General features: G+C 43.7%; 1 protein-coding gene across 2 annotated transcripts in view; it reads right to left on the minus strand.

The window, feature by feature from the left end:
- Positions 1-230: 230 nt before the first annotated feature.
- ARHGAP25 (Rho GTPase activating protein 25) overlaps positions 231-25512 on the minus strand; it is an 85035-nt gene continuing 59753 nt past the window's right edge. For both annotated transcript variants that reach the window (XM_047744673.1, XM_047744674.1), the window contains 7 exons: positions 18888-19095; positions 13027-13159; positions 9670-9743; positions 8396-8517; positions 7387-7583; positions 3891-4423; positions 231-1071 (listed from right to left, as the gene is read on the minus strand). In XM_047744673.1, coding sequence (XP_047600629.1) covers positions 864-1071; positions 3891-4423; positions 7387-7583; positions 8396-8517; positions 9670-9743; positions 13027-13159; positions 18888-19095 — 1475 coding nt within the window. In that variant the 3' untranslated portion in view covers positions 231-863. The remainder of the gene's footprint in view (positions 1072-3890; positions 4424-7386; positions 7584-8395; positions 8518-9669; positions 9744-13026; positions 13160-18887; positions 19096-25512) is intronic.

The raw sequence follows: 25512 nt of genomic DNA on the forward strand, positions 1-25512 counted from the left end.
ACCTTTTACTAAGGCTCACAAACATGTCTGTAAGGATTACCAACAGCCCTTTCTTTCTTTCCTCCCTCCCTCTCTTTTCTTTCTTTCTTTCTTTCTTTCTTTCTTTCTTTCTTTCTTTCTTTCTTTCTTTCTTTCTTTCTTTCTTTCTTTCTTTCTCTTTCTTTCTTCCTTTCTATCTTTCTTTTCTTCCTTTCTTCCTTTCTCTTTATTTGAATATGATTTCTCATCAATTTTGCCTTCATAAATACAAAGTTTATTGCTTGCTTTGTCTTAGTCTAATAATAATTTTGACTTTCCAGCCCTAGAGAGTGTGCATCATGGAAGGGGGGTACAAAATGGGGCTTTGGTCAGCAGGTGAAGCCCCCCAAAACACAGCTCACCAGCTCACCACAGGTGAGTACAAGAAAGCTAAATATTTTCTGTCCCTGTGTCTCAAGGCCATCATGAGGCCATCTGATTAGGTAAATTGTTCCACAGAGAAAAAAAAAGAACTAATGCCTCAGTCCAGCCTTGGTTGGGGCCAATCTATTGCCAGGTCCTGGGATGTGGCCTGCTTCAAATGTCTCCATTGGACATAGTCACCCAGCATGGAAAGTTTCATTTCACTCGGCCTGAGACCACAGTGGAATAATGCAATCCTTTTGAATATAGCCACAGAGGTCATGGATGTCCCCACACATCCCTGCTCACCCTCATCTTCCTGCCAATTCCATTGGTTTATTTTACCAGGAAAAGTGATGTTTCTCCTCAAATGTCTTCTCCCTCCTAGGGAGTAATTTTGCCTCTCAGTCTCAGGTAGCACCGAGAAAGGGAGTGTGTTGGGTGGGCCTCTGTGGGCTGTCTTCATGGTATGCCTGGAACCCTCAAGCATCAGTTTTGGGCTCTTTCATCGATTTGACAAATTCTTTGACTTCTTCTTCCAGGGCCTTGTTCCTCCTCTCAACATCCTCCCGGGAGCGCTCTACATTGCGGAGGCTGATTTCCAAGGCTGCGGATTTCTTCTTCTCCTTCTCCAGTTCTTCATTGAGCCTCACCACCTTGGCCCAGACATCATAATTTTCCTTCTCAAGGCTACAAGGAAGGAAATAACAGAATGAAAGAATGGGGCATGACCTCTAGACTCTCCCTTCACCCTTGCTCACATACTATCCATTTTCCTTTGTACATCACAAGTCCTATATCCAACTTCCACCCCCCACATGCAGACTTCCCAGTAAACCTGAATTCCCAGGGCATGTCTGAGCCCCACTCTTGTCATTTAACATGATCTTATAACATCTTCTGTGTTGTTGTTTTTCGTGTTGTTCTACGTTTTGTATCTTCTATCGGATAATAAAGTCTTTGAAAGAAGGAACCACTATATATATATATATATATATATATATATATATATATATATAATTTTTTTTCCATCTCCACAGTACCTTGCACATGTCCTGCAACAGAAATGCTGATTGGGGGTTGAAGCTCCATATTCCAGATTCCCAACACCTGTGTACACATGACTGCCTGTCCATCTTGCTGCCAGGGAGAGTAGCAGTGCTGCCTTCTCCTATTAAGGCCTCCTCGGGGAGGAGATTCGGAGAATTTCAGGAGCTGCCCTTTGGGAGCAGGGGCCATGGCAGCCCCACCCTCACTTCTGAATCTGCTCCAGGTGAACAATCTGTTGGGTTTCTGAATTCCCGGAAGTTTCCCTGTTATTAGCCCAAACCATAGTCTAGTCACAGGTGCTCCCTGCTCTTCCAAGCCTTGCTGAATTAACTCCTAAGAATGAGAGTACAATGCCATTTTTAAGCCCAGAGAGGAAATTTCAGGACTGTGGGGAGATTGTGTGATTGGAAATTTGCTTCAGAATTTCACTCTGTGAGGCGTTACCTCCTTGTCCAGCACCCACTCCCCACCCCAAATGGCCTATTTTTTTTTTTTTTAGTAGAAACTTGAGTTCCCATTTGAGCCCAGCCTGGCTTCTGTCTTCAGGGGCTTCAGCCGATTCTCCAGGTAATGGCCCTTCTTTGGAGCCTTGCCTTCCCCTGCTTATCTCTTCCTACAGCTAAATTAGTCTTGTTCCTTCTGGCCCTCTCATTACAAATCCAGTTTTCTTCTCCAAGTTTACTCTTGCTTCCATCTTGCTTTGGGAGAAATCTCAACTGAGAGAACTACTGCTAGATTTTGACCACTGCTGCTGGTGGAGAGGTAGAATCTGGGTGGGCTCAGGAGCCTGACTGACCCAGTTCAAACCCCAGCCCTACTGATGATTAGTCGTGTGCCCCCCGAGGAGTCTTTTTATACTACCCGAGCCCCCATTTCTTCTGTAAAACGGGGATATTATCTATCTTACAGCATTGCTGTGGGGATTACATGAGAAGGTGTGTCTGAAACACAAAGCTCACAGCAGGCGTTATGGACTATTAAGTCTCCTCTCTCTGTTGAGGATGGAGGACCCCTCTGATGGGTGAATTCAGAGGACTTGGTTCCATGCAGGAGGAAAGGCCCCTCCGTGGCAGCTGGGCTCGCCCTACCCTGCCAGTGACATTCACGTGAGAGCGTAGTAGGAAACTCCTCTGGGGACGCTTCCATCACAGACAAGATGGCACTTGAGTGTTGTAGTCCTACAAATGACTGATTTCAGGTCCTTAGACAAAGGATCTCCATTTTGCTTTTAGACAGGCAGCCCTCTATGTAGGAAACAAGGAATCAGGGCTCACCAAGTCTTCCTTTCATGTGTCTGAGCCTTAGTGGACTGAAAAAGTACCCATAATTTGAAAGCCCCACTAGTTCGCATTTCACTACGTCATGATCTGTGTTCATATGGGCTAAACTGGATTGAGCTTACTTCATGAAAAGTCAATGGTGTGAAAAAGGTTTCAAGAAAATAGTTTATCTACCCAGGAGGCCACATTGTGTCCAAGCACCTTAGGGATGTGCATGACAATTGTGGCAATAGCCTCTGTGTTGGCCTTCCATTCACCCCCGGTGGGGGGCCTGAGCTCAGTGAAAAGTGAGTGATTCGGTGAAGCTTTAGTCAAGTAGATCTGGCTAGAAGCTCTGCCTCACACAGGCTTTAAGGTAGCTGGCAAGGCCTTCTGCCCTCATCTGCCCTCTCTCCTATCAGCTACTCCCCACTACTCCAGCCCACCGCCACTCTTCCAATGCATGAACAGACTGACCTGCTCCCTTCCACACCCTCTGCACCTCTACTTCTCCCTACCTGGCTTGCTCTTCCCCAACAACTGGGCCTGACTTATGCCCTCGTCTCTTCAGGCCTTTGCCTTAGTGCCACCTTCTCAGTGAAGCCTTCCTGACCATCCTGTTTAACATAGGAACCCCCTTTTTGGACCTCCCAAACTTCTGCCCTGCTTTACCTTCCCCCATAGCATGTTCCAGCATCTGACATAGCATATATTTTAATTACTTATATATATATATTGTCTGTTCCTGATAGAAGGAAAGCTCTATAAGCACGGAGACTTTTGTCTGTTTTGTTCAGTGCTATTCCCCAACAGCTGAGATGGTGTGTGGCACACAGTAGGTGCTCAGTAAACATTTTCAGAAGGGATGACTCACATTTCTATGAAAAAATTTAAAGTTCCTCTTAATTTTTAGAGCATGTTGACCCTTAAAGAATCATGATTTGGAAACTGTTTAAGCTGCATAAGCTACACACTTCACTTTTTCATGAATTTAACCTGAAACTTAAAGAGTTTTTTACTACTGCAGTCATCTCATCATTCCCTCTACCTCTTTCCTCAATTACGCCCCACTGCTATAGATCACTGCATTCTCTAAACTCAAGGTTTCTAACATCACTTCTTCAGCAGAGGAGAACAATCCCTGTTGCTTCTGAAAATGGAAGCTGAGTGATTGCCCAAGGCCCCTCGCAGGTGACTTACTTTTTAATCTGTTCCTCATACGTTTGCTTCTGTGTTTCTATTTCCTTTTGCAGCTCCTGGACCACCCTCTGCAAGGATTCAAGTTCCTCTTCCCCAGAGTTCTTTTTTCCAGGCCCGGTTTCAGAGGTGGAGCTGGCAAGAGTTTCTCTCTTGGAGTCACAAGCTTGGGAAGAGCTGGCAGCTGCCTCATCCCCAGGGGCCCGGGGCGGGGCAGGGACATTATCATAGGTGGAAGTCCGTTGGGAGTCTGGGCAGGGGGGTACGCCTTGAGACATCGTTCTCCTGTGCCCTTCCCCGGCCTTTACCTCTGAGGAAGGTGACCAGAATTCATTTCTAAAGATCTCCACTTTGCTGCTGTTGGCACCTTGAAACGCTGAGGTCAAGAAGCATTTCCGATTAGGGAGTGTCTGAGTCCTTTTCCGTGACTGCAGCTTCCAATCACCTAGCTTTTCCCTGGGGGCTTTACTGCTCTCTTCCAGAAACCCATCATTAGGTCGTTGTCCGGTGGGGCTGGTTGTGTCTGAGTCACTGGTCTAGAAAGAAATGGCCACAGATGTCACATGGGTTTTTACCATGTGTCAGGTTCCCAAGATAAGGATCAGCAACCTGAAAGAAAGAATCTCTGGGCTGCACACCCGTGAAACTCTTGGTTTTTGTTTTTTGTTTTTTTTTTTTCAAGATTCCATCCATTCATTTGACAGACAGAGATCACAGGTAGGCAGAGAGGCAGGCAGAGAGAGAGGAGGAAGCAGGCTCCCCGCTGAGCAGAGAGCCCGATGCGGGGCTCGATCCCAGGACCCCGGGATCATGACCCGAGCCAAAGGCGGAGGCTTTAACCCACTGAGCCACCCAGGCGCCCCCCCCGTGAAACTCTTAATGAGAAGACCATCTCTTAATTCATCACATTATTGATTATCTGCGTGGTGTTTTTTTTTTTTTTCGAAAGGATATCGCACTGAAAGGAACTAACTCATGCTCTAAAAATCAATTGTCTATTAGTGGGAAGAGAGTCTTAAAGTAGGATTTTTTCATAGCTTTAGGATGAGGAGGCCTTTCTAACTAGAACTCAAAATCCAAAAACCATGAAATACAACTGTGATAAATTCAACCTACATAAGTTTCCATGACTCCCCAAATTTAAAAGAACAAAAATAAAATGAATAAACCACCATAAATAAAATTAAAAAAGAAATGACAAGCCAGCAAAAATATTTACAATACATATCATGGACAACAAGCTACTCTCTCATATAAAAAGTTCATAAAAATTAACAAGAAAAAGACCAACAACCAACATAAAGATGGAAAGGATAAGATCAGACTATTCACAGATGAAAAGAAAAATGCAACGAATCCTTACACATAAGAAAAGATGTTCAGCTTCTCTCATTGTAAAAAAAAAAAAAACAACCCAAATCAAAATTAAAATTACTGAAATATCAGGGTGCCTGGGTGGCTCAGTTTTGGACTCTGGATTTCAGCTCAGGTCATGATCTCAGGGTCATGAGATCAAGCCCCACCTTGAGCTCTAGGCCCAGCTGAAGATTTCCTCTTCCCTCTGTCCCCCCACACCCTCTTACATATATACTTATGCATTCACTCTCTCTCTCTCAAAAAAAAAAAAAGCGAATTATCAGTTCTCATCTATCAATAATACATCTCCCCAAATCTGAAAATACATTTTGCTAGTGAAACTATAAGGAAACAGGCTCTTTTGTGCATTGACGGTGGAAATATAAATGGCACAACCTCTATTTGACAATTTTAATAAAAATTACACATAAATCTACTTAACCTCTGACTCAGCAATCCTAATTCTGAGAATTTATCCCAGAAATACATCTACTTAAGTACAAGATGAAGCATGGTCAAGGTTATTAATTGCAACCTGGTCATATGAGGGGTCTGTCCATGTATTGACATAAAAATGTCTTCAGGATATACTCTTAAGTGGAAAAATGCAAGATAAAGATAAAGAGTAGCATGTATGTGTGTGTGCGTGTGCACGCTTGTGTGTGGGGGGGGAGAGAGAGAGCAAGAGAATATATTTGCATAAAAATGTAAATAATTTACATTCATATCTGTTTGTAATTGTATAAAGAAACACTGGAAGGATAAATACGAAGAAAATAAAGGCGAGGAAGGATGGAGTGGATGGAGATAGCAAAGGAAGCAGGATTTCTTAATATATAGTTTTTCTCATTTTAATTTTTTTGAACCATAGATATATAAATTAAAAAGAAAAAAAAGAAGAAAAACAATGAGCTCTAAAATCAGAAAATCAAGGCCTAAGCTCTTCTTCTAATCTCTCTATCACTTGCTTCCTCGACCCCACCTGGAGACAGAAGCCCTGGGACCTCAAAGTGAGAACTAGAACTAAAACCCACTCTGTAACATCCTAGTGCTGCCATTTTCCGCCCACTGGTCAACCTCCCTGAGCCTCTGGTCCTGAAAAACAAGATGTGGATGACAAATTCTGCCCTACAGAGTTATGGTGAGGACCCCAGAGGTGACCTACTTAAGTTTACCATCACAGTGTCTGCCCATAGCTGCCCATACTGTTACAATAAATAGAAACCTATCAAATAAGCATAATGATGTCTACTCCCAAGGACCACTAATTGGATTTCATTATATGAAGTATGAGCATTTCTAAATATTAATTTGAGGGTGTTGGTAAAATGTATCATGTACAGACATCACCTAAGAAAAATCATAACTACTACCACTACTTATCTTTTTTTCATACTTCTTTAATTATCCTCAGGATTAACAGTACTATAGACAACTTCATTACAAGGTCAACCAGAAACTTTAAATTTATCTCTTGGTCACATAAAAAGAATCAAGCTGCTACAAAAAGTTCATGGCTGGTTTTTTTTTTTAAGTATTTGTCTCTATAAATACATAAAATATTTGAACTTTGTAAATTATTGGCCTCAACTACTCTACATTTCAGAGGTTGCCGAGTTTTTTGACATTGGGAATGTGAGCCATGACCTTTTAGTACAAATGAGGGGAGTGACATTGCTGAGACAGCTTATCAGGGAATGAGAAATATTACATGAGCACATCACAGAAATCACGTTTCATGGGTTAGCGGGAAACCAGTTCTTTCTGGACTTTGACCTGGAATTTTCAATAACTCTTGCTAAAACCCTTACAATGTGACATATAATTTCCCCTATTGAACTTTCCTGGACTGTGTTTGGAAAGGCTTCCCTTTTAGAGTGGGCTTTAGTGAGGACTCTCACTGCTTAGTCATTGGGAAACTGGCACATGTGTCACTAACCCCACCTCCAGGATGCCAACAGAGACTAGATTTTGAAAGAGGTCAGGCTTTCAAGATGCATTCAAATGGGTCTGTATGATCTACGCCCACTGTCATGGCATCCTCTAAAACTGCTCAAACTTCCACCCCAGACTAGCACTTACATGGAATGACTTGGACTAAAGGAAGAGTCAGAAGGAAGGAAGAAATTTCTCTGCACCTTACCACGTTACTGAAGCTATCTGTCCTAGAAATTGGAGGGTCTTCAGTGGCATCCCAACCCACAGAGCTTCGAGCTACTGGAGGTTTCTTAGGGTCATTTTTCTGAGCAGGGGGTGACAGGGGTGCATCCTTGGACTTGGGGAAGAGGACTTCGTGGTCTCTGATCATCATGGTCATCACTCTTTGGATCTGAGGAGTCCCTGAAAGAAGAAAGAGATTTGTAGACCTGGACCATGGCAAGAGGTGGGCAGTCCTCACAGTCTCCACCCATGGGATGTCTCTAAACTTGGCTCTAAAACCACAGGGCCCAAAAGGTCCCCATTACTCTTCCTGGGACCCTTCTAAATTGCTTGAGGTAGGAGATCGTGGTGAAAGAGAAGGGAGAGAAGGATATGGGAGTGGGGTAAAAGAGGGTTATTTTCAGCCTATACAGGCCCATGGGTCAGTCTCTGATCAGAAACTAAGCAATATAGTAGAGAAAATGAAGACATCTTTCTCCCCTGATGTGGTCCTCAACATGTCATCTCATTTCTTATTGCACACACAGTAAATACATGCCAGGTGTACTGCCTTCCCAAATGCATGGCAGACATCAGTACTCTATGCCAGCACTTCTGCTCACCAAACCAAGACACAGCCACAGAAGCTTTTTCAACACAACTTCACAAGTAATCTTTTGTGAGTTATCTTATACAATCAAGCTTGCTTTCTCTATTTACTGGCAAACTTGCTTTCTCTGGCTAAGGGTATTTAAAAGTCATACAAGACTAAAAAATACTGTTTTTGTGCTAGCCTTTTGTACTGTGTGACCACTGGCTCAATTTTTCACCATTCTGCTCAGCTGCGATCTGGAAAATGGACATAACTTCTGCCCTGCTCCTTTCACAGGGCTATTTCACAGTAGGGACAAGGGAATCAACTGAAAATGCTTGGAAAATTGCAGTGCCCTTTGATAGCTAGGTAATTGTTGTCACTTCCTCTGCACCTGCCTTCCCCACGGGACCAGCTGTACCTCTCATGATCACAGCAGGGTCTTCGACCTTCGACCTGATGAGATTCACACCAATCACGGTAGCCAGGTTATCCACACTCATCTTGTTAACACCACAGTTGAGCTGGATTTCATGTAGGAACCTGTGGGCAGCCAGGAAGTCCCATAGTAGGAAATAGGAAGCTGCCAGAGAAGGAAGCACTTCCAGATACCACAGATATCTCAGAGATGGATCCCATCTCCTTCCTTCTAGTCTCAGGAATGGGACTATGATTACAGTGCCAAGCATCTCAAATTCCCAGTGGGTGATCAACAACTATAAAGATTTTTTACTATAATTCCACCCAATGAAGGCATGAAGCTCTCAGCTTCCTTATTAAAAAAAAAACAACAACAACCGAAAAAAACCTGACAATATTGGCAAAGGAATTTCTAAATACCTTCTCCAAAAACTATTTTTAAATGGATAGGCTGAAACAACTTAAAATTCCAAATACATAGAAACTACCAAATAAATGGTGATGTTTTCAAATGAGGAAACATTATGGAATACCATAGTCATTTATAATCCTATTTTATGACATAGGGAAATGTTCACAATATAATATGAAGCCAAAACCAATAGGATACAAATATATACAAAAAATTGTTCCCCAATATTTATATTGATATATGTAAAGATCTTTCATAGAAAGAAAAATATCCAGAAGGAAATATGCCCAAGCAGTAATAGTGATTTTTGCTGAGTGGGGACACTGTGTATGATTTTTATTTCTTATTTATAGTATGTTGTATTTTTCTGGTTTCCAAATCAAGCATGTATCACTTTTACAACCTGGATACTACAACATATTATTTTTTAAAAAGAAGATAAATTTCAGCTCTGTCTGGCATGGAGATCTAGGCTCCCAGCTTAGATTGACCTGGGTCAATCTGCATGCTACGTGTTGCCATGAATGTCTCCAGGGCACTAAATTATGGCCCCAGAGTCGGGAAGATGGGAGATACTGCTAGAAACATTATAAGGATTTTGGGCGTTCCTGCATGTCCCAGGACTCCAGGCAGCCCTGGGCAGGCCTGAAGGAGGAAGCATGTTCACTTTGCTTGCCAATCAGACGTGGAATGGATCCTTGAAATTATCTTGTGGATAAAGGGAACTACTTCAGTGCTGCGTGAATATGGCTGACCTTCCCAAGGTCTGGACCAGAAGCTATGAGTTCAAAGAGACCCTCTTTTCTCCTCTAACTGGGGCTTTTTTCTGATACAGCTAGAAAGTGATTCCAGGGGACTCTTACCTGCATATGTAGCTCAGGAGGCTATAGTTGTCTCGAGGAAGGATGGACAGCTGCTTCACCAACTCCTGCTGAGCCTGGGAAGAGATTCTACACTGTAAACCAGCCTGCTCCCTTTCCAGCAATGAGACTCTGGAAGATGGGGAACATAACTGATGTATCGGTACAGAAGCAGCATGGGCAGTCACTCCTGTTCCATAGTTTTTGTGTTTTTTTTAAGAAGCTTTTTACTTTGAAATAATTATAAATTCACAGGAAGCTGCAAAAAAAATAGTATGGAGAGGCTACGGATATTTTTACAGCCCATTTTTTTTATTTGTCATATCCTCTTCCCCAACTCAGAACTACTCTAAGGCAAGCATGATTTGACAACTCATACTCTTAATAATGGTTTGCTTAGTGAATGCTTGAGATGTAACACTCCAGTAAAGAACTGGATCATAACCAAATACCCCAAGCTATTTGGTATTTAAAACCAAATTCCCCAAGAGAAGAAAAAAAAAAAGATCAGTAGTGAGAGAATAAGGAAGTTTCTAAGAAGGGTTTTAAGCAATATGGCCTTGCTGAGACCTGCTGGGACACAGGATAGGCTGACTAATCTGGGGGGTGGGGGACAGGTAAAGGTCAGAATGTAATGTTCTAGCTCCATGAGACCATCAAACAAGGAATGCATGTGCCAGGGAGGGGAAGGACAGAGAGCTTTTCTTAGTTCTCTTTACCCACAGCTGCCTGTAGGGTCTGTAGTCATTGCCAATAATGTCATGATTATAAAAGCGTGTCAGTTAACATGAGACACACAGGCTCCCTCAACCCTGAGCAACTCCTCCTTTGCACCCTAAGCCCTGTCAGCCTGTGTGTAGTGACTTGGTGCAGACCCTCTGTATCCAGGATGCCTGCTTCATACTGGGATTCCATCCTCTTCAGTTTAACCAGTGAATTCTTCGCAAAGGCTTCTGCAGACTCTTGGCTCCCAGCTACCACCCCTGCCACATTTTCACCAGCAAGGGAGGCTGATGTCCTCTGCCCTGTCCAGATGAACATTACCCCAGATTAGAAACTCAGAGATGTTGAGATGGAGGGAAGTTGGGAGAAGCAGGTCCAAAGTGGGAAGTTCGGTGGGCGGGGTGGTAAGGGGAGTCTTACTGTCAGATCTGCATCTGTGTACCTCCTTTGCTTTCCTTGCAGCCAGGGGCTGAGAAGTTGCCTGGTCTTTCTAGCTAACTTTTTTTTTTTTTTTTAAGATTTTTATTTATTTATTTGACAGACAGAGATCACAAGGAGGCAGAGAGGCAGGCAGAGAGAGAGGAGGAAGCAGGCTCCATGCTGAGCAGAGAGCCCGATGCGGGGCTCGATCCCAGGACCCTGAGATCATGACCCGAGCCGAAGGCAGCGGCTTAACCCACTGAGCCACCCAGGCGCCCCTCTAGCTAACTTTTAAACCTCATTCCATAAAGCGTTGTTACTTCCACAAAGGGGAGCTGATACGCCTATATTAATTAAGATTTGTCATGTCCTCGTTTCACCCCCCACAAAAAAATTCATAAATCCTGTCCCAAATCATGCACTCAGCTACTAAATTTAAAGTGGCTTGAGGTATTTGATTATAGTCCCATTCTGCATTGGATTGTTACATCCCAGGAAGGTTGACACCACGATTGGCTTTATTTGCGTTTTGTTGCTGAGGAAGATCTGTATGAGATCGCAACCTAACTTTTGGGTCGGAAAATAGCTATAATAGCTCTAGCGTATTAGCTTCACCTGTATCATCTCTTTCATTTCCTGATGTTGAAATACAAAATCACCTTTTTTCTTGTACCAGGATCCACTTAAATGGTGAGGCTCTTTGCCCTAAGTCAGGAGAGAAGTTCTCATAGCTACGCTTTCTACCAGGTCTAGGGTACTATTGTTCTGTTGTTTAAAAATGACAACCATGTGTGTGTGTATGTGTGTGTGTGTATATATATATAAAATATATATCATGATATATGTGATATAATGATATGATGATAACGATATAATATATTATCATATAATACTTTATGTAATATATTATATATAATATAATTATATATATACATAATGATATATATCATTATATATATATGTGTGTGTGTATATATATATATAGTTTTCTGGGGGTATACTATATAATAAATTCTAAAATAGAGAATAAACCTCTCCTTAAAATAATCATTTAAAAATATCACTCACCTACCTCATATCTCTCGTCCTCAAAACAATCCTAAGTATAGCAGATGTTATTATGAAATTTGTCTCAGTTTGTGCTGTCCAGTACAACAGCTACTTGACATATGTGACTATTTAAATAAGAAAACAAAATAAAATTAGGAATTTGGTTCTTTACCTGAACTAGCCACATTTCAAGTGCCCAATAACCATGTGTGGTTAGAGGTTATCATATTGATCAATGTAACTATATACTAGTTCCACCATTATAGAATGTTTCGTTGTAAATAAACTCTAGTAGAAAATGTTTAATTTGCCTAAAGACAAAATCACAGTTAAATCCAGGTCTTCACTGTAGGCTTTTCTGTGCACCATTTTGCCAAAGAGAGCTTTAACACAGTAGTTCCAAGAACTACCCCCCACCAAAGCAGGGAGTTAGACCCTAATTATTAGCAGTATTAATAAAAGTATTTCTCAGGCATTTGATTTTGCAAATCCTGGTTAAAAACCATGAAGGTTTTTTTGTTGTTAGATGGATTTTCCCGGTTTCTTTTGTTGGTTGGTGTGTTTAATTAACATGAGTCCAGGTTAGTGACTATTGACTATAAGACCTTTCTGGAAACAATTTACATAAGATCACAAATCCTGCAGGTGAACACATGCGTTCTAACAAGCAGGCATCCACAGACACTGACCACAGCCCTTTAAGCAGCTGCAGTGGAAAAGAACAAAGAAAAGCTCCTTGTCCTTCCTTTCTCTGGCACATGCATCCCTTATATGTCCATGCCTGATACTCATTCACCATGGAACTAGAACATTCTCACCTCTCCCCTGACTTCCAGGGTATCAGCTCTGTCCTTGTGTCCCAACAGAGTCTCAGCAAGGCCATATTGCTTGAAACCCTGCTCAGAAGCTTCCTCTGTCTCTTATTAATTTTACAGTGACTTGGGTGTATTCAATGATAGTCAATTCTGCATTGGATTGTTACATCTCAGCAAGGCTGTCACGATGATTGGTTTAAATTGCTTTTTGTTGCTGACAAAGTTCCACTTTGAAAAAGTATCTCACTCAAAGTTATGGGTTCCCTGACCCACCGTTGCTTGCCCACCAGAATAGTTCAATAACCAACACCTTCTCCCAAAGCCGGACAACTAACTTCAATGAGATACAGACCTTTGCCTCATCTGCATTCATGAGCTGCCCACAGAGCAGGAACGCCTCATACTGATTCCAGGGAACCACGGGTTCTGGGAGGTCACGGAGGTAGAGCTTTAACAGGGAGGCCACTGTGTGCACGTCTGTCTCTCTGCAAAAAATAAGCAATGTTCTTTGAAAGTGAAACATTCCTCACCTCTCCTTAGTGATCCACTGAATAGAACCTCAGGTTCCAAAAGGGAGTTTTGCCAAGGAGTAGAGTCTGATACAGATGTATCTGAACAAAACATCTTTACAAATCTTCTGGAATAATGACCCCCAATACTTCTTCCTTTATCTCTTCTACCCAACTACCTCAAAGGTAAGTTCAAGGTCTATCTTTTCATTGATCCTATTAAATTATCTTTGTCTCCATCTCTTTCTTTTTTCTCCAAGTCCCTTAGTGCCTCACAATTTTGCATTCTCTACTTAGTCTCTAATTTTTCATGCAATAACTCATTTATATCTGTGGTCCATGATGTCTTTAAACCCTCAGAGAGCTTAAAACATTTCTGGGATTCATTTACATATTTGCACAGTCACGCATTCAGTCAGTAAGCATTGACAGAACCTACTAGGTGCAAGATACTATGTTAAGCACTGCAATTTCAGCAGGGACCCTGAGGGATACACAGGACACCTGGTCTCATTGAACCACAGAGCTGTGCAGACTCACACGTTACCAAGTCATTACAATATTGTGAGGTTAGTACCATGACCAGGAAGCCCAGGACCTGGGACTGTATGGAAGTATGAAAAACAGGGACACCCAGTGCAGAGTTGGGGAGCCATGGGGACAATCTGAAGAGTGACAAGAAGTTACAGCAGGGGGAAGGGAGAACATGGGGAAGGGAGGGTGGAGAGCAGAGGTCCTGCTGCAGACACATAGATGGTATTCAGATGGCTGCCTGTTAACGAGGGAGGCTCGGGATTTTCCAGTTCAGCTTCTCCAGCTTACAGCAGGAGTGGGTAACCCTTGGCCCAGGAGTCAAATCTGGCCCACTGCCTGTATTTGTACAGCCTTTGAGCTAAGAATGGATTTTATGTTTCTAAATGGTTGGGAACAAAACTCAAAGGAAGCTTATTTCATGGCCTGTGAAAATATGAAATTTGAATTTCAGCCTCCCTACAGTGTTACAGGAATACAGTCATGTTCATTCATTTTTGCATTGTCTTTGGCTCATTTTGTGCAAAGACTCTGCTAAAGAGCTGAGCTGAGAAGCTACAGCAGAAACCATCTGGCCTACAAAGCCTCGATATTTCATATGTGGCCCTTCATTGAAGTCCGCTGACCTGTGGTTATAGAACTCCTGCATTTATTCTGCAGTTCTGTAAGAGAAAATAAGTCTGAGTCTACCATATGCTTGAAGTTCATTAGTGAAGAAATTATTTGCTTCGTATAAAAAAAATCGGTATTCTTAAGCAACTGTCCAGGTAGTATTTTGAAAAGCTACGATGTGGTAAGAGGTTCACACCATGTGAGTGTCTCCTTAGTTTCAGGGATGGGGAATATAGAATTGGCTGGTAGAAGAGCTTCCTGGAGAAGGGGCAGAATGGGTCAGTTTGGGCAGAAGGAAGAGAAGGGAGACATTGGAGGGGGCAGAAATGAGAATGTCAGGACTTGACTGCAAATCTCTGTCTTGACCTCCCGAGTAAGTATTTTTTGTTTGTTTTAATAGCCAGTGTTCAGAGCTGTCTCCTGAAAAGGCCCCCCTTTTGCAGCCTCAAAATGAGACCGTGAACTGGTATAGAGCCTGGACTGTGGTCCACTGCTGCCTCAGGAAATTGAGGGTGGGAACCATTCACTTAAGGTGGGGATTCTGGAAAAGCCTTCCCTGCTGACTCACTGCCTAAAAATATTCCTGGGCAAAGCCCTCTTGTCAAAATACATGAGAAGTTCCCAAGAAAACGGCAGAAAGACAACCTGCTGACACACATTATCCTAAAGTCCAAGAGTGGGTCCTCCTCATGCCCCAGCACTGCAACTGTCTCTATGGTCTTAGTAAGAATCCAGGGCCTCTCCCTCACTCCACATCCAGTTAGCTTCCCAAGCCCCTCAATCCTACCCGATTGTGAGTTGCTCTAAGTCCTGCCCCCTACCCTTCACTGCTCTATTTCAGAAGGTAATGGCCTCCTGCCAGGATCTTGCCTCAGCTTCCTCTCTGGCCTCCTGCCTCCACGGTTCCATTCTCTGACATTATGTCCACTGCCTGGCACAGCCCCCAACACACAAATTACACCCAAGCAACGAATGTTGCCAACAACAATTTGAAATAAGAAAGATAGTATCAATGATACATTAAAAAAACAGAATCTGGGGCGCCTGGGTGGCTCAGTGGGTTAAGCCACTGCCTTCGGCTCAGGTCATGATCTCAGAGTCCTGGGATCGAGCCCCGCATCGGGCTCTCTGCTCGGCGGGGAGCCTGCTTCCTCCTCTCTCTCTGCCTGCCTCTCTGCCTGCTTGTGATCTCTCTGTCAAATAAATAAAAATAAAATCTTAAAAAAAAAAAACAGAATCTTTTGAAGATAAAAGACAACAACAAAAAACCACAAACTAGATAGTTCAATCAGAAGAAACTATGACAGCAAAAATATCTAACATTAGAAAAAAGAAAGGGTTATAACCATTGATATAGTGTAGATGCTTCAAAGTTATAACCAAAGAGCACAATTATCTATATAAATCATCTGGGAATATTTAAAACCAGAGGAAGCTTCCTGACTCATTTTACTGGGGGAAGATAATTCTGCTTGTCCTGACTAACCACTTGTGCCTGCTTAATGTGTCTGAGTATAAATGTCATTTTTCTTTGGAGGGTCTCTGTAAATCCACCAGAATATGCCAAAAGTCTCCTGTTCCGGGGCACCTGGGTGATGCAGTCCGTTAAGCATCCCACTCTTGGTTTTGGCTCAGGTTGTGATCTCAGGGTTGTGAAAGTGAGACCTGGGTTGGGCTTAACTACAAGTCCACTTAAGCTGAGATGCCCTTCAACAGACGAATCAATAAAGAAGATGTGGTCCATTTAGAAAATGGAATATTTCTCAGCCATCAGAAAGGATGAATACCCAGCATTTGCGTCAACATGTATGGAACTGGAGGGGATTAGGCTGAGTGAAATAAGTCAAGCAGAGAAAGACAATTTTCATATGTTTCACTCATATGTGAAACATAAGGAATAATATGGAGGACATTAAGAGAAGGAAGGGAAAACTGAAGTGGGGGAAATTAGAGGGAGTGATGAACCATAAGAGACTGTGGACTCCAGAAAAAAACTGAGGGTTTCAGAGGGGAGGGGCAGGATGGGGGGATGGGTTAGCCCAGTGATGGGTATTAAGGAGGGCATGGATTGCATGGAACACTGGGTGTCATATGCAAATAATGAATCATAGAACACTATATCAAAAACTAATGATGTACTGTATGGTGACTAACATAATAAAAAAATTTTTTAAAAAGACTCTGCCCTTTTCCCCCACTTTCTCTCTAATAAATACATCTTTAAAAAGGTGGGGGGCTTCTGCTCTATGTTCTCAGAGTACCATCCAGTTTTCAATTTAACACTTAACACAATGAAAATTATGCAATTATTTCAGGAAATTTTTGGTTTAATATCTGTGCCCCCATTGTAACAGGGTCAAATCAGTTGTCACAGTTATAGTCTAAATTTCCAGCATGATTTTTCCCGATTTTGCTCTTCCTTCAACCCAATGAAACATCCTTAAATTATTTTTTTTTAAAGTCAAGGACAGGGGCACCTGGGTGGCTCAGTGGGTTAAAGCCTCTGCCTTCGGCTCAGGTCATGATCCCAGGGTCCTGGGATCGAGCCCCGCTTCGGGCTCTCTGCTCAGTGGGGAGCCTGCTTCCTCCTCTCTCTCTGCCTGCCTCTCTGCCTCCTTGTGATCTCTGTCTGTCAAATAAATAAATTAATTAATTAAAAAAAATAAAGTCAAGGACAAGGGCAAATCAGGAGCCAGGTGACTTCTGAGTTCAACCCCTGATCCCCCAGAGATTAGCCCAGACACCACGGATGGCTCTGCCAATCCTTCCGTGGTAGCAAGGACCTTAAAATGTGGCATGTCTGTATGTGTCTCAGAGAACTACAGCTATCAGAAACCCATTAGTTTTGTGGATGGCAGAAGCTCCACAAAGAGATTTTAAAATGTACATGTATATGTTTAATGAGAATCAGATCTAGGTGCTCTAGAATCTACCAAATAAAAGCTCCTTTGTTTCTCTTCATTCCAGTGAGACAATTTGGGGGATCTAGAACCACACATATGACCAATGTAGGTCTGGATGAGTACCTACAAGGTTTACGTAGACCTAAGTCTCGGCCCTAGGAGGACTCTTTAGAGCCCCCAGGTGACCCCTCCTAGTTCTGGGTGTGTAAACTCTACTTCTTAGTTCTGGGGGTGGAAGAGTCCTGACAAGCTGTGTAACTTTCCTTCTTCCGGCCCCAAATATTTCCCAGGAATCAAAGACTATGACTCCACCACCCAGGCTGACTTTATAGGTCCATAAAATCAAGCCCAGGGCAGGTTATCTGACAAAACTCTACAATCACCTCTATCCCTCCTGGCTGACTGTTCACATCCCTTTAGCAACAACTCACCTGTATCTTTTGATCAACTCAAAGCTAATTAAAAACATAAGAAGAAAATGGAATACAAAGTTGGCAAGCTTAATTGAACAGCTGTCTGATAATGAAATGCAATTTATAGTGTTGCTGAGAGGTTCATAAATTTGATGCCCATTACCTGCTACAGGTACAGTAACAACTCCACCCATTGCTTTCTTGTCAAAATACAGCACTCTTGATAAGTTAACCTACTGCACACCGAGGGCAGCAGAGACGGACATGTGGTGGGCCAAACTCAGACAGTGGCTGTGAGACTGGAGAGAACAGGTGGTATGAGAGATGTTTCAGGGGGAGAATGGGCATTGCTGGTGACAGGGGAAGATATCAGGGAGAAGGACCTAATGGCATGTAGCTGTTCATGATTCTCCCAAGATCAACCCTGTTCCTAGGTCATAAATAACCTCTTGGGGAATTTCAACCTTTGGAAACTGGATAGAGCTGAGGCCTGTCTCCCTATATCTTGATTTATGGGCTGCTGATTTGGAAAGAACAATAGCTCTTTCATGCCAGCAGGACAAGAACATACAGGCAACCAGAGTGAATATTGCACAATAGGCGTAGAGCGTCCAATGTCGGGGTGGAGGGTGTACCAGCTGGCTGCGGCAGAGCGAGAAACCCTGGCTGGGGAGCAGCAGGAGGTTGGGCGGGCAGGAGACGGTGAGAAGAAATGTCACTACAGCTGGTAGGCCCCAACCAAACCTGGGCAACCTCCACAAAGGAGACATGGGGGGACGCCAGTCTGCTAAGTCATCAGTGTGTACTCTCTCCAAAAAGGCTCAGAACTAAGTTCAGAGGTGGACTCTACGGCAGTCTCCCAAACTAACAAGAAGTCCTGGTTCTGGCCACTTCTGGAAAGCTGTGGAAGAACATCAGAGCCCTTGGGTATAGAGACGGTACGTTCTCCACCATGCTGAGTCGGACCTTAGAGACAGCTCAGCTCTGCCACAGTCCTCATCAGCCCGGCAGTGTGAGCCTCAAGCTAGGTCCCCTCCCACCATGGCACTCCCGCTCCCGCTACATCAGCAAGGCCCTCATTCTAGTTCACGTCATTCCTCCTGTAAGTGATCAACAAAACACAAGGCTCTCTTTCTTGACAGCCAGGGTTGTGGAAGCAGCTGTGCAAGTCCTATAGCTCAGCTGGTAGAGAGAAGTGTCCCTGCCCGAGTGAGGCAGGGGGAGGGTATGGTGAGGACAGGGTACCTGTCAAAGGAGGGCCGCTCCCCGGCATCAAAAGCATCTCTGAGCTGCTTCACCAGGTTGTCCTGCCCAGGCAGTCGGAAGATGCCCTCTTCATTCAGACCATGCTGGAGGATGAACTCTGCACACTTCTCCACCAGGATGGGCACCAGGTGGGGGCCGAATTTCTGCTCGTAGGCTACGGTCTCATCCAAACGCTGGCCAAACACAGCTGGGAAGAGAAAGACAGGACCTGCCCATCACTCTGACTTCCACTGGATGAACTGGTAGGTCGAAGTGCTTTGCCCAGATCTGGATTTGTTTGTGTTGCCTGTAACCTCCAAAGCTATAGTGCAATGATACTAGATGAAAGGCAGGAGACAAGTCACCCACAATATTTCCTGGGGCTATACATTTGGGGCAGTCTCTGTCAGTCTTTCTCTCTTGACCCACATTCTTACAAATTTAAAATAACAGCTCACTTTCACTGAGTACATGTTGTGGGCTAGAAATTGTGCTAAGCACTGTGCATACCTGTTCTCATTTAATCTCTACAGTAACCCCACGAGGTAGTAGAGTCGTTATACTCACCTTACTACGAAAGACACTGAGCCTCCGAGGCACTAGTGAACTTGCCAAGGTCAGGTGCCAAGGCATGGTAGTCAGAATTCAAGCCCCGGCAGTAAACTCACGGAAATGAGCTCTTAACCGAAGCAGAAAACAGGCCATTTTGAATTCTGCTTGTGTCATAAAGCTTCAAAATATAACAGTCTATCACACAGCTGTCTCATGCTGTATGAAACCATTGCAGCATTTTTAATAATTTAGATTGTTTACTATGTTTTACTACTTTTATTTATTTTTTTTTAAGATTTGCAAGGAGGAGCAGCGGGAGAGGGAGAAGCCTCAAGCAGATGAGAAGCCAGACCCAGAGCTTGATCCCACGACCCTGGATCGTGACCTGAGCCTAAATCCAAAGTTGGTTGCCCAACTGACCGAGCCACCCAGGCACCCCCTATGTTTTACTATTTTTAAAATCGCCACAGTGAACATGCTTATCCACCAAGCAGAGTTCCTGGAATGTATTCAGTGCAACGTATAATTTCTAATTAATTGCTTAATTGATTAATTAACATTTGGATGGGTGAACATAGGCTTTTTACTCTTTTGAACTATTTCCTTAGGGCAGATTCCCACACGTTGAATTACTAGGTCAAGTGGTTTGAACATTTTTTGACTCAATGGTATGCAAATTGTTGTCCAAAAATATTTTTCCAGATTACACTGCCTCCAGCAAAGCATGTGTGGACCAGCTCTAACCCAGCCCTGTCAGTACTTGGCTCTATAATTTCCCCATCCCAGTGGTACAACAAGGTTAGTTTTTAAGTCAGGATAATCATTGGCTACCCATTCTCCTACCAGGTACCCAGGCCCTTTGGTTCCTGGAAGCTCAGAAGACAGGTCATGGCTTCACCTCCGCCTGATTTTCCCTCTGTCATAATTAGGCCTGTGCTACAATGACCATTTCAACTACCAGGACACTGCTTCCCAAAGTCCTTTGGTTTTCCCCATGTGTCTCTCTCTGGTGGGTCCCCTGTATCCAGTCTCTAACTAATGTGGATTCCACCTGGGAAAAGCTATCCTGAGCTCTTGAATCTACTGCGTCTTCTGTACTCCCAGCACTGCCCTAAGCCAGACTAGACTACTCTCTCACCTATGACAGCTGCGGTCTCTTCCCTTCTGATGTCTTCAAAACTCTCTTGCTGCTTACCTTTCTAAACCACCTCCAATTTACCTAAGCACACTCCCTCGCCCCCCAACCCTGTTCTTAATAGTCATCTACTTCTTCCCCAATTGTCATAGTGGCATTTTCCAAATTATCCCTCAAAGTCCTAGGGGCTTCCTCTGCAGCCCCTCATCACATCAGGTGCTGGGAAGTAAGGGAGGTGAATCTAGGAGGAACTGAGCATGGGGTTGTGGGGGGGTATGGTCCTTGTACTCCCTACTCCCAACCAAATCCACTGGACTATTGTCTGTTTTACTTACTGCATTTCAGTGAGACTGTTTGATGAACTATTTTTGTAGCTAGAGTCTGAAAGTTGGGGCTGGCATTGCTTGGGTTGGCATTTGATCTGACCATCCCGCCCCCCGAGTCTGACTTCAGGTCAGGCCCCTGAAGACACCTCTCCCTGATGTTCCCCAAAGCCACAGCACTCTCCAGTCATCATGACCTTGGATGGTCTTCTCATTGCCCAATCTGTTCATCTCTCCTTCCTTGTTTGCTGGAATTCTATTTGTCTTCCTTGGCCTGACTCAAATATCATCACATCTGCCAAGCTTTCCTTGACCCCAGCCTGAGAGACTTTGTAGCTACTTTGTGTACCTGTATTCCTTCTAAAATGTCACAATCCCTTTTGACACTGTATGGTAATTATTTGTATGTGCCCATACTCTCTGCATGACTAGGTTCCCCATTGCTGGAAATATGGAGATGCTCTCTTTTCATCCCCAGTGTTCAGCCAGGCATAAGGTAGATAGAGAGTATGTTTTGCTGAATTACTTAAAGAATTATTTCTTAAGCAAGTGCTTTCCCTGATTAATGACAACTGTGGTGTTTCTTTAGTTTAGGCACTGGTAGAGATCTCCTTGGTAAAGAATTCAGCTTCACACTAACATTTATTGAGTGTCAGCAGCAGGCCTTGTGGAATGAGTAATACAGACAAGAGAATGTAGGATATGGTTCTTGCTTTCAATAAGATTGCACTTGAGTCATGGAAATGAAAGGACAACATGCAATATAATAAGAAACAATTAGAGAATATCAACAGCAGTATAGAATTTGGTTCCTATATGTCTGTGAATGATTGAAATAATCTGACTTAAAACAGACCACATGGCATTTGTAAAAATCCCTTGAGGGCCACCTCAAAGAGGGAGGCAGATGGGTTTCAGAGCAGCTGAAACTCAGGTTGAAGGGGGCCCCTGGACCCTGACAAGGAACCATATCCCAAACACAATGTGGGAATGTATGTGGAGACGTCAGTGCTGTCAGATGGGAGCTCTATTCCCAAGGTCCAGAGGCAAATGCTCTGTTTGCAGGTGACCTGGAATCCAGCTCCTTCTTGCAACCGTCTGGGTAGCAAGTCCTGTAATTTTTCTCCCCAGGGATGAGAGGATGTGCTCATCCTCTCATCCCTTCCAGGCCCTGCACTCAATCGTTGTGATGTCACTCTCACCAGCAAACCCACATCCCAAACCTCATCTCTCCTCCATCATCTCAGCTCTGCTGATTCCCAGTACCCTCTCCACTCCTCGATCTGGTCACCCAGAGCTCCCAGAGCTCCCAGGGCACACAGCATTCCATATCATGGAAGGTCATATTCCCAATCTCGGGAAAAACTTGGTTCCAAATCTTCCCCACTTGCCTTGCACTCACCACCCCTTCCTTCCCTTCTCTATCTCAGCAGATGACCTTGGCTCCTCTTTAACTTCTCTTCCTAAGCGAGGACATGATGATGACATCCTCATCCCCAGGCCCTGACTTTCTGGTCCCTCCTCCTCTGCCTGTCTGTCTGTCTGCTCTCAGAGGAAGAAAACAACCCTGTGCTTTCCTCTAAAATGTTGCTTTCTCAGCTTGTGGGTTCCATCTTTTCTTACCTCTTCTAGGACTTCACTTCTTTTGTATTTTAAATTTTTCTTTTTTCAATTGAAAGAGCCCAAGTGCATCCAAGTCTGCCAATTTATTAAACAATAACTTCCTGTCCCAGCTCTCAAGCAACCACTACTTGTCTTCCTGTCTTCATCAGTATACTCATAAGAGAACATGTCTACTTCCAGCCTCACGGGCTCTACTTCTTCACTTATCAACCTCTCAGCCTCTCAGCCCATCCCAGTCTGGTTCCATTAGCCTGAGTCTTTCCACCCAATCCACTCAATACAATTTCCAGTTCAGAAATGGCCAGGCATGGCCTATGTCCATTCCACACCCTGCTAGTCTTCCCTGAAGACTCTTGATGCTGTTGATTCTCTTTCCTCATCAAGACTTTATCCCTACATGATGACAAAGCCATCTGTTCTCATTCTCTTCCTATGTCCTTGCCGGCTTCTCTGCAATCTCCTTTACTGTGCTCCTTCCTCCACCTGCTCCTTTAGTATGTTGCTTCCTGGCATTCCAACTCAGCCGTCTCCTCCCTCTAGATATTCTCTTTGGCAAGGTCCCATGATTCGGTACATTTGGATATCCCCTATAGACTGATAACTTGTAAATCCACATGTCTGGTTCAGAGCTATCTGTCTATCTATCCATCCATCCTTTCCCATCAAAAGTCTAATGGCAGTCCCCCCAGTGTCTTCTCCAATCTCACTCTCATCCCACCCCCAACATTCCCAAATCACTACTTATCCTGTAGCCTTCTTCCCAATAAATAGCATTCAGTCACTCAAGCACTAAAGCATCAGGCACTTTCCTAGGCACAGAGAGTACAAAGCCATCAACACAAGGTACTTGCACTCAACAAACCTCATTAGCTGAAGGGTGAGCATTAGGATTGTCTGCAACACCCTCTCTTTCCCTCCAAACCGATCAGCACTTTCTAAATTAAACCATCTCTCTTCTCTGTCCTCGCTGCTACTGTCAAAATTATTGTGATGGTTTCTTTTGCAGCCCTGTTTCTTGTAAACTCCTCCCACTAGAATTCACAAAGTCATTCAACAAATACAAACTGAGTATCTGCTGTGGACCAGTCTCTCTGGTAGCTAGAGATTAGGATAAAAATAATGAAAAAAATGTCTTTGCTTTTGAAAACTCTGGAACTAACATCCTTCCTCCTTCTCCCCACCTGGGAACCTGATTTTCCAGCAGCAGGAGTTCCAACTCTCTTCTCCTCAGAGGGAACTGGTCCCTCCCTCCTCTGTCCTCCCAGAGCTCCCATAGATAGCTCTATCCTACCATTTCTCAGGTAGTTTAGTTTTAAACATGTCTCTCTTCTTCTGGACTGTGGGCTCCTCAAAGGCAGACAGCCCGTCTGGTTTACCCTCTATTTTTATTTCCTGGCACAGAGCCTGGCACATGATGGACCAGTCCTTGAAGAGCTTTCACCAGCGGTCTCCCATTGCTCTCGTCCTCTGCTCCTTCTCTTCTGAAAGTACTCTGATCAGCACTTCTCCAAACTTGCTCTTGTCAAAGAGATCAATGGCCTTTACATTTTTGAAACCAAGAAGTCAAATTCTCAGTTTTCCTCTTAACTGCTCTATCAGCACCATGTGACAGAGCAAATCACTCCTTCTTGAGACACTTTTCTCATGGTTTTTGGCACTCCCACTTGGTTCTCAGTTTATCTCATGCGCCACACTTCCTCAGCCTTCTCAGATGATTCCTCCTATTCTCCCTGTCCTCTAAATGTTGGAGTGTCCTGGGCCTTCCTTCCCTCAACCTCATGTGCTTCTTAGCACTCCCACTGTTTTCATATTACCCATATAACAAAGACACTGAACTACATGCCTCCAGCCTAGAAATCAGGCAGAGCTCTTCCCTCCAACAAGAAATGGCCACAGCAGGCTATAGATACCACAGGACCAACAGAAGAGGAAGAGCATCCTGGTTTTCTTTAGTTTGTTTCAATCAAGCTTTGTCACTCTCCATCTCCAATCACATATGAGGAGTCTGGAATAGAATACCTTCCTGGAACTCCAAAGACCCAGTCCTGAGTCACACCTACCTCTGACTTCTCAGTCCTGATCACTACCCTTTGATCTTGGGTAGACATGAAAGAGCCTAGACCCCAAGGAAATGAGGGAAGGAAGAAGACAGCAGACAGTGGGGTGGGAGGCACTCGAAGACCATTCTCCACCTCAGGCTCCCCTGCCTCTCAGGCTGCCCCCACTCCTTCAAGGAACTAGTGCCCCTGCTCTTCCTGCCCTTGGCCAGCCAGTCACTCACTCAAAATTGCTCCTCACTCTGGTCCAGTCACTATTAATAGAGACATTGCCATCTTAATGGGTACAAATCTTAATTGATTAATTCTAATACATAGTGTAATAATTCTAATTATTAATGCATTTAATTAATTAAGCTAATTTTATGAAGACATGCCCTAGAAGGTGTCGTGTGTTCTCTTAGTCCTCATAAGAACCTTACAAAATGTGGTGCAAAAACAATGAATACTGTTACACTGAAAAGAAATTAAAAAAAAAAAAAGAACCTTACAAAAATAGATATTATTGTTCCATTTTACAGTTGGATAAACTGAGACTTAGATTAGGAACTTGTCCACTGTTGTATTTACCTCATGATTCTAAATTTAGTACTTTAATCTTTCTTGTTTAAAGCCAGTGGAATACAATTGTCTAGGTGAAATTTCAAACATCATTAAGTCTCAAGGGGAAGAAGAAAGGGGTAAGAGGCTTCCTAGTCTCTGTCTGTGGCCATCCTCCTCCACCCTTTACTTCTAAGCTTCCTCCTCAGACTTGCTAGGCAGCCCCAGGATACTGAGTTGCTCTGGGGAAGCGAAAGCAGAAGGATTATCTGTCAACTCCTTTCTAACCTCATCCCTCCCTTTCGTATCACACATACACTCCTGGGTTCAAGACAAGAACCCCTCCCCACGCTGCCTCTGGTCCAGCCCAGAGGGACTGCACCACCCCTGTCCCA

This window comes from Lutra lutra, chromosome 9 (assembly GCF_902655055.1).
Source record: "Lutra lutra chromosome 9, mLutLut1.2, whole genome shotgun sequence".
Classification (NCBI taxonomy): Eukaryota; Metazoa; Chordata; class Mammalia; order Carnivora; family Mustelidae; genus Lutra; species Lutra lutra.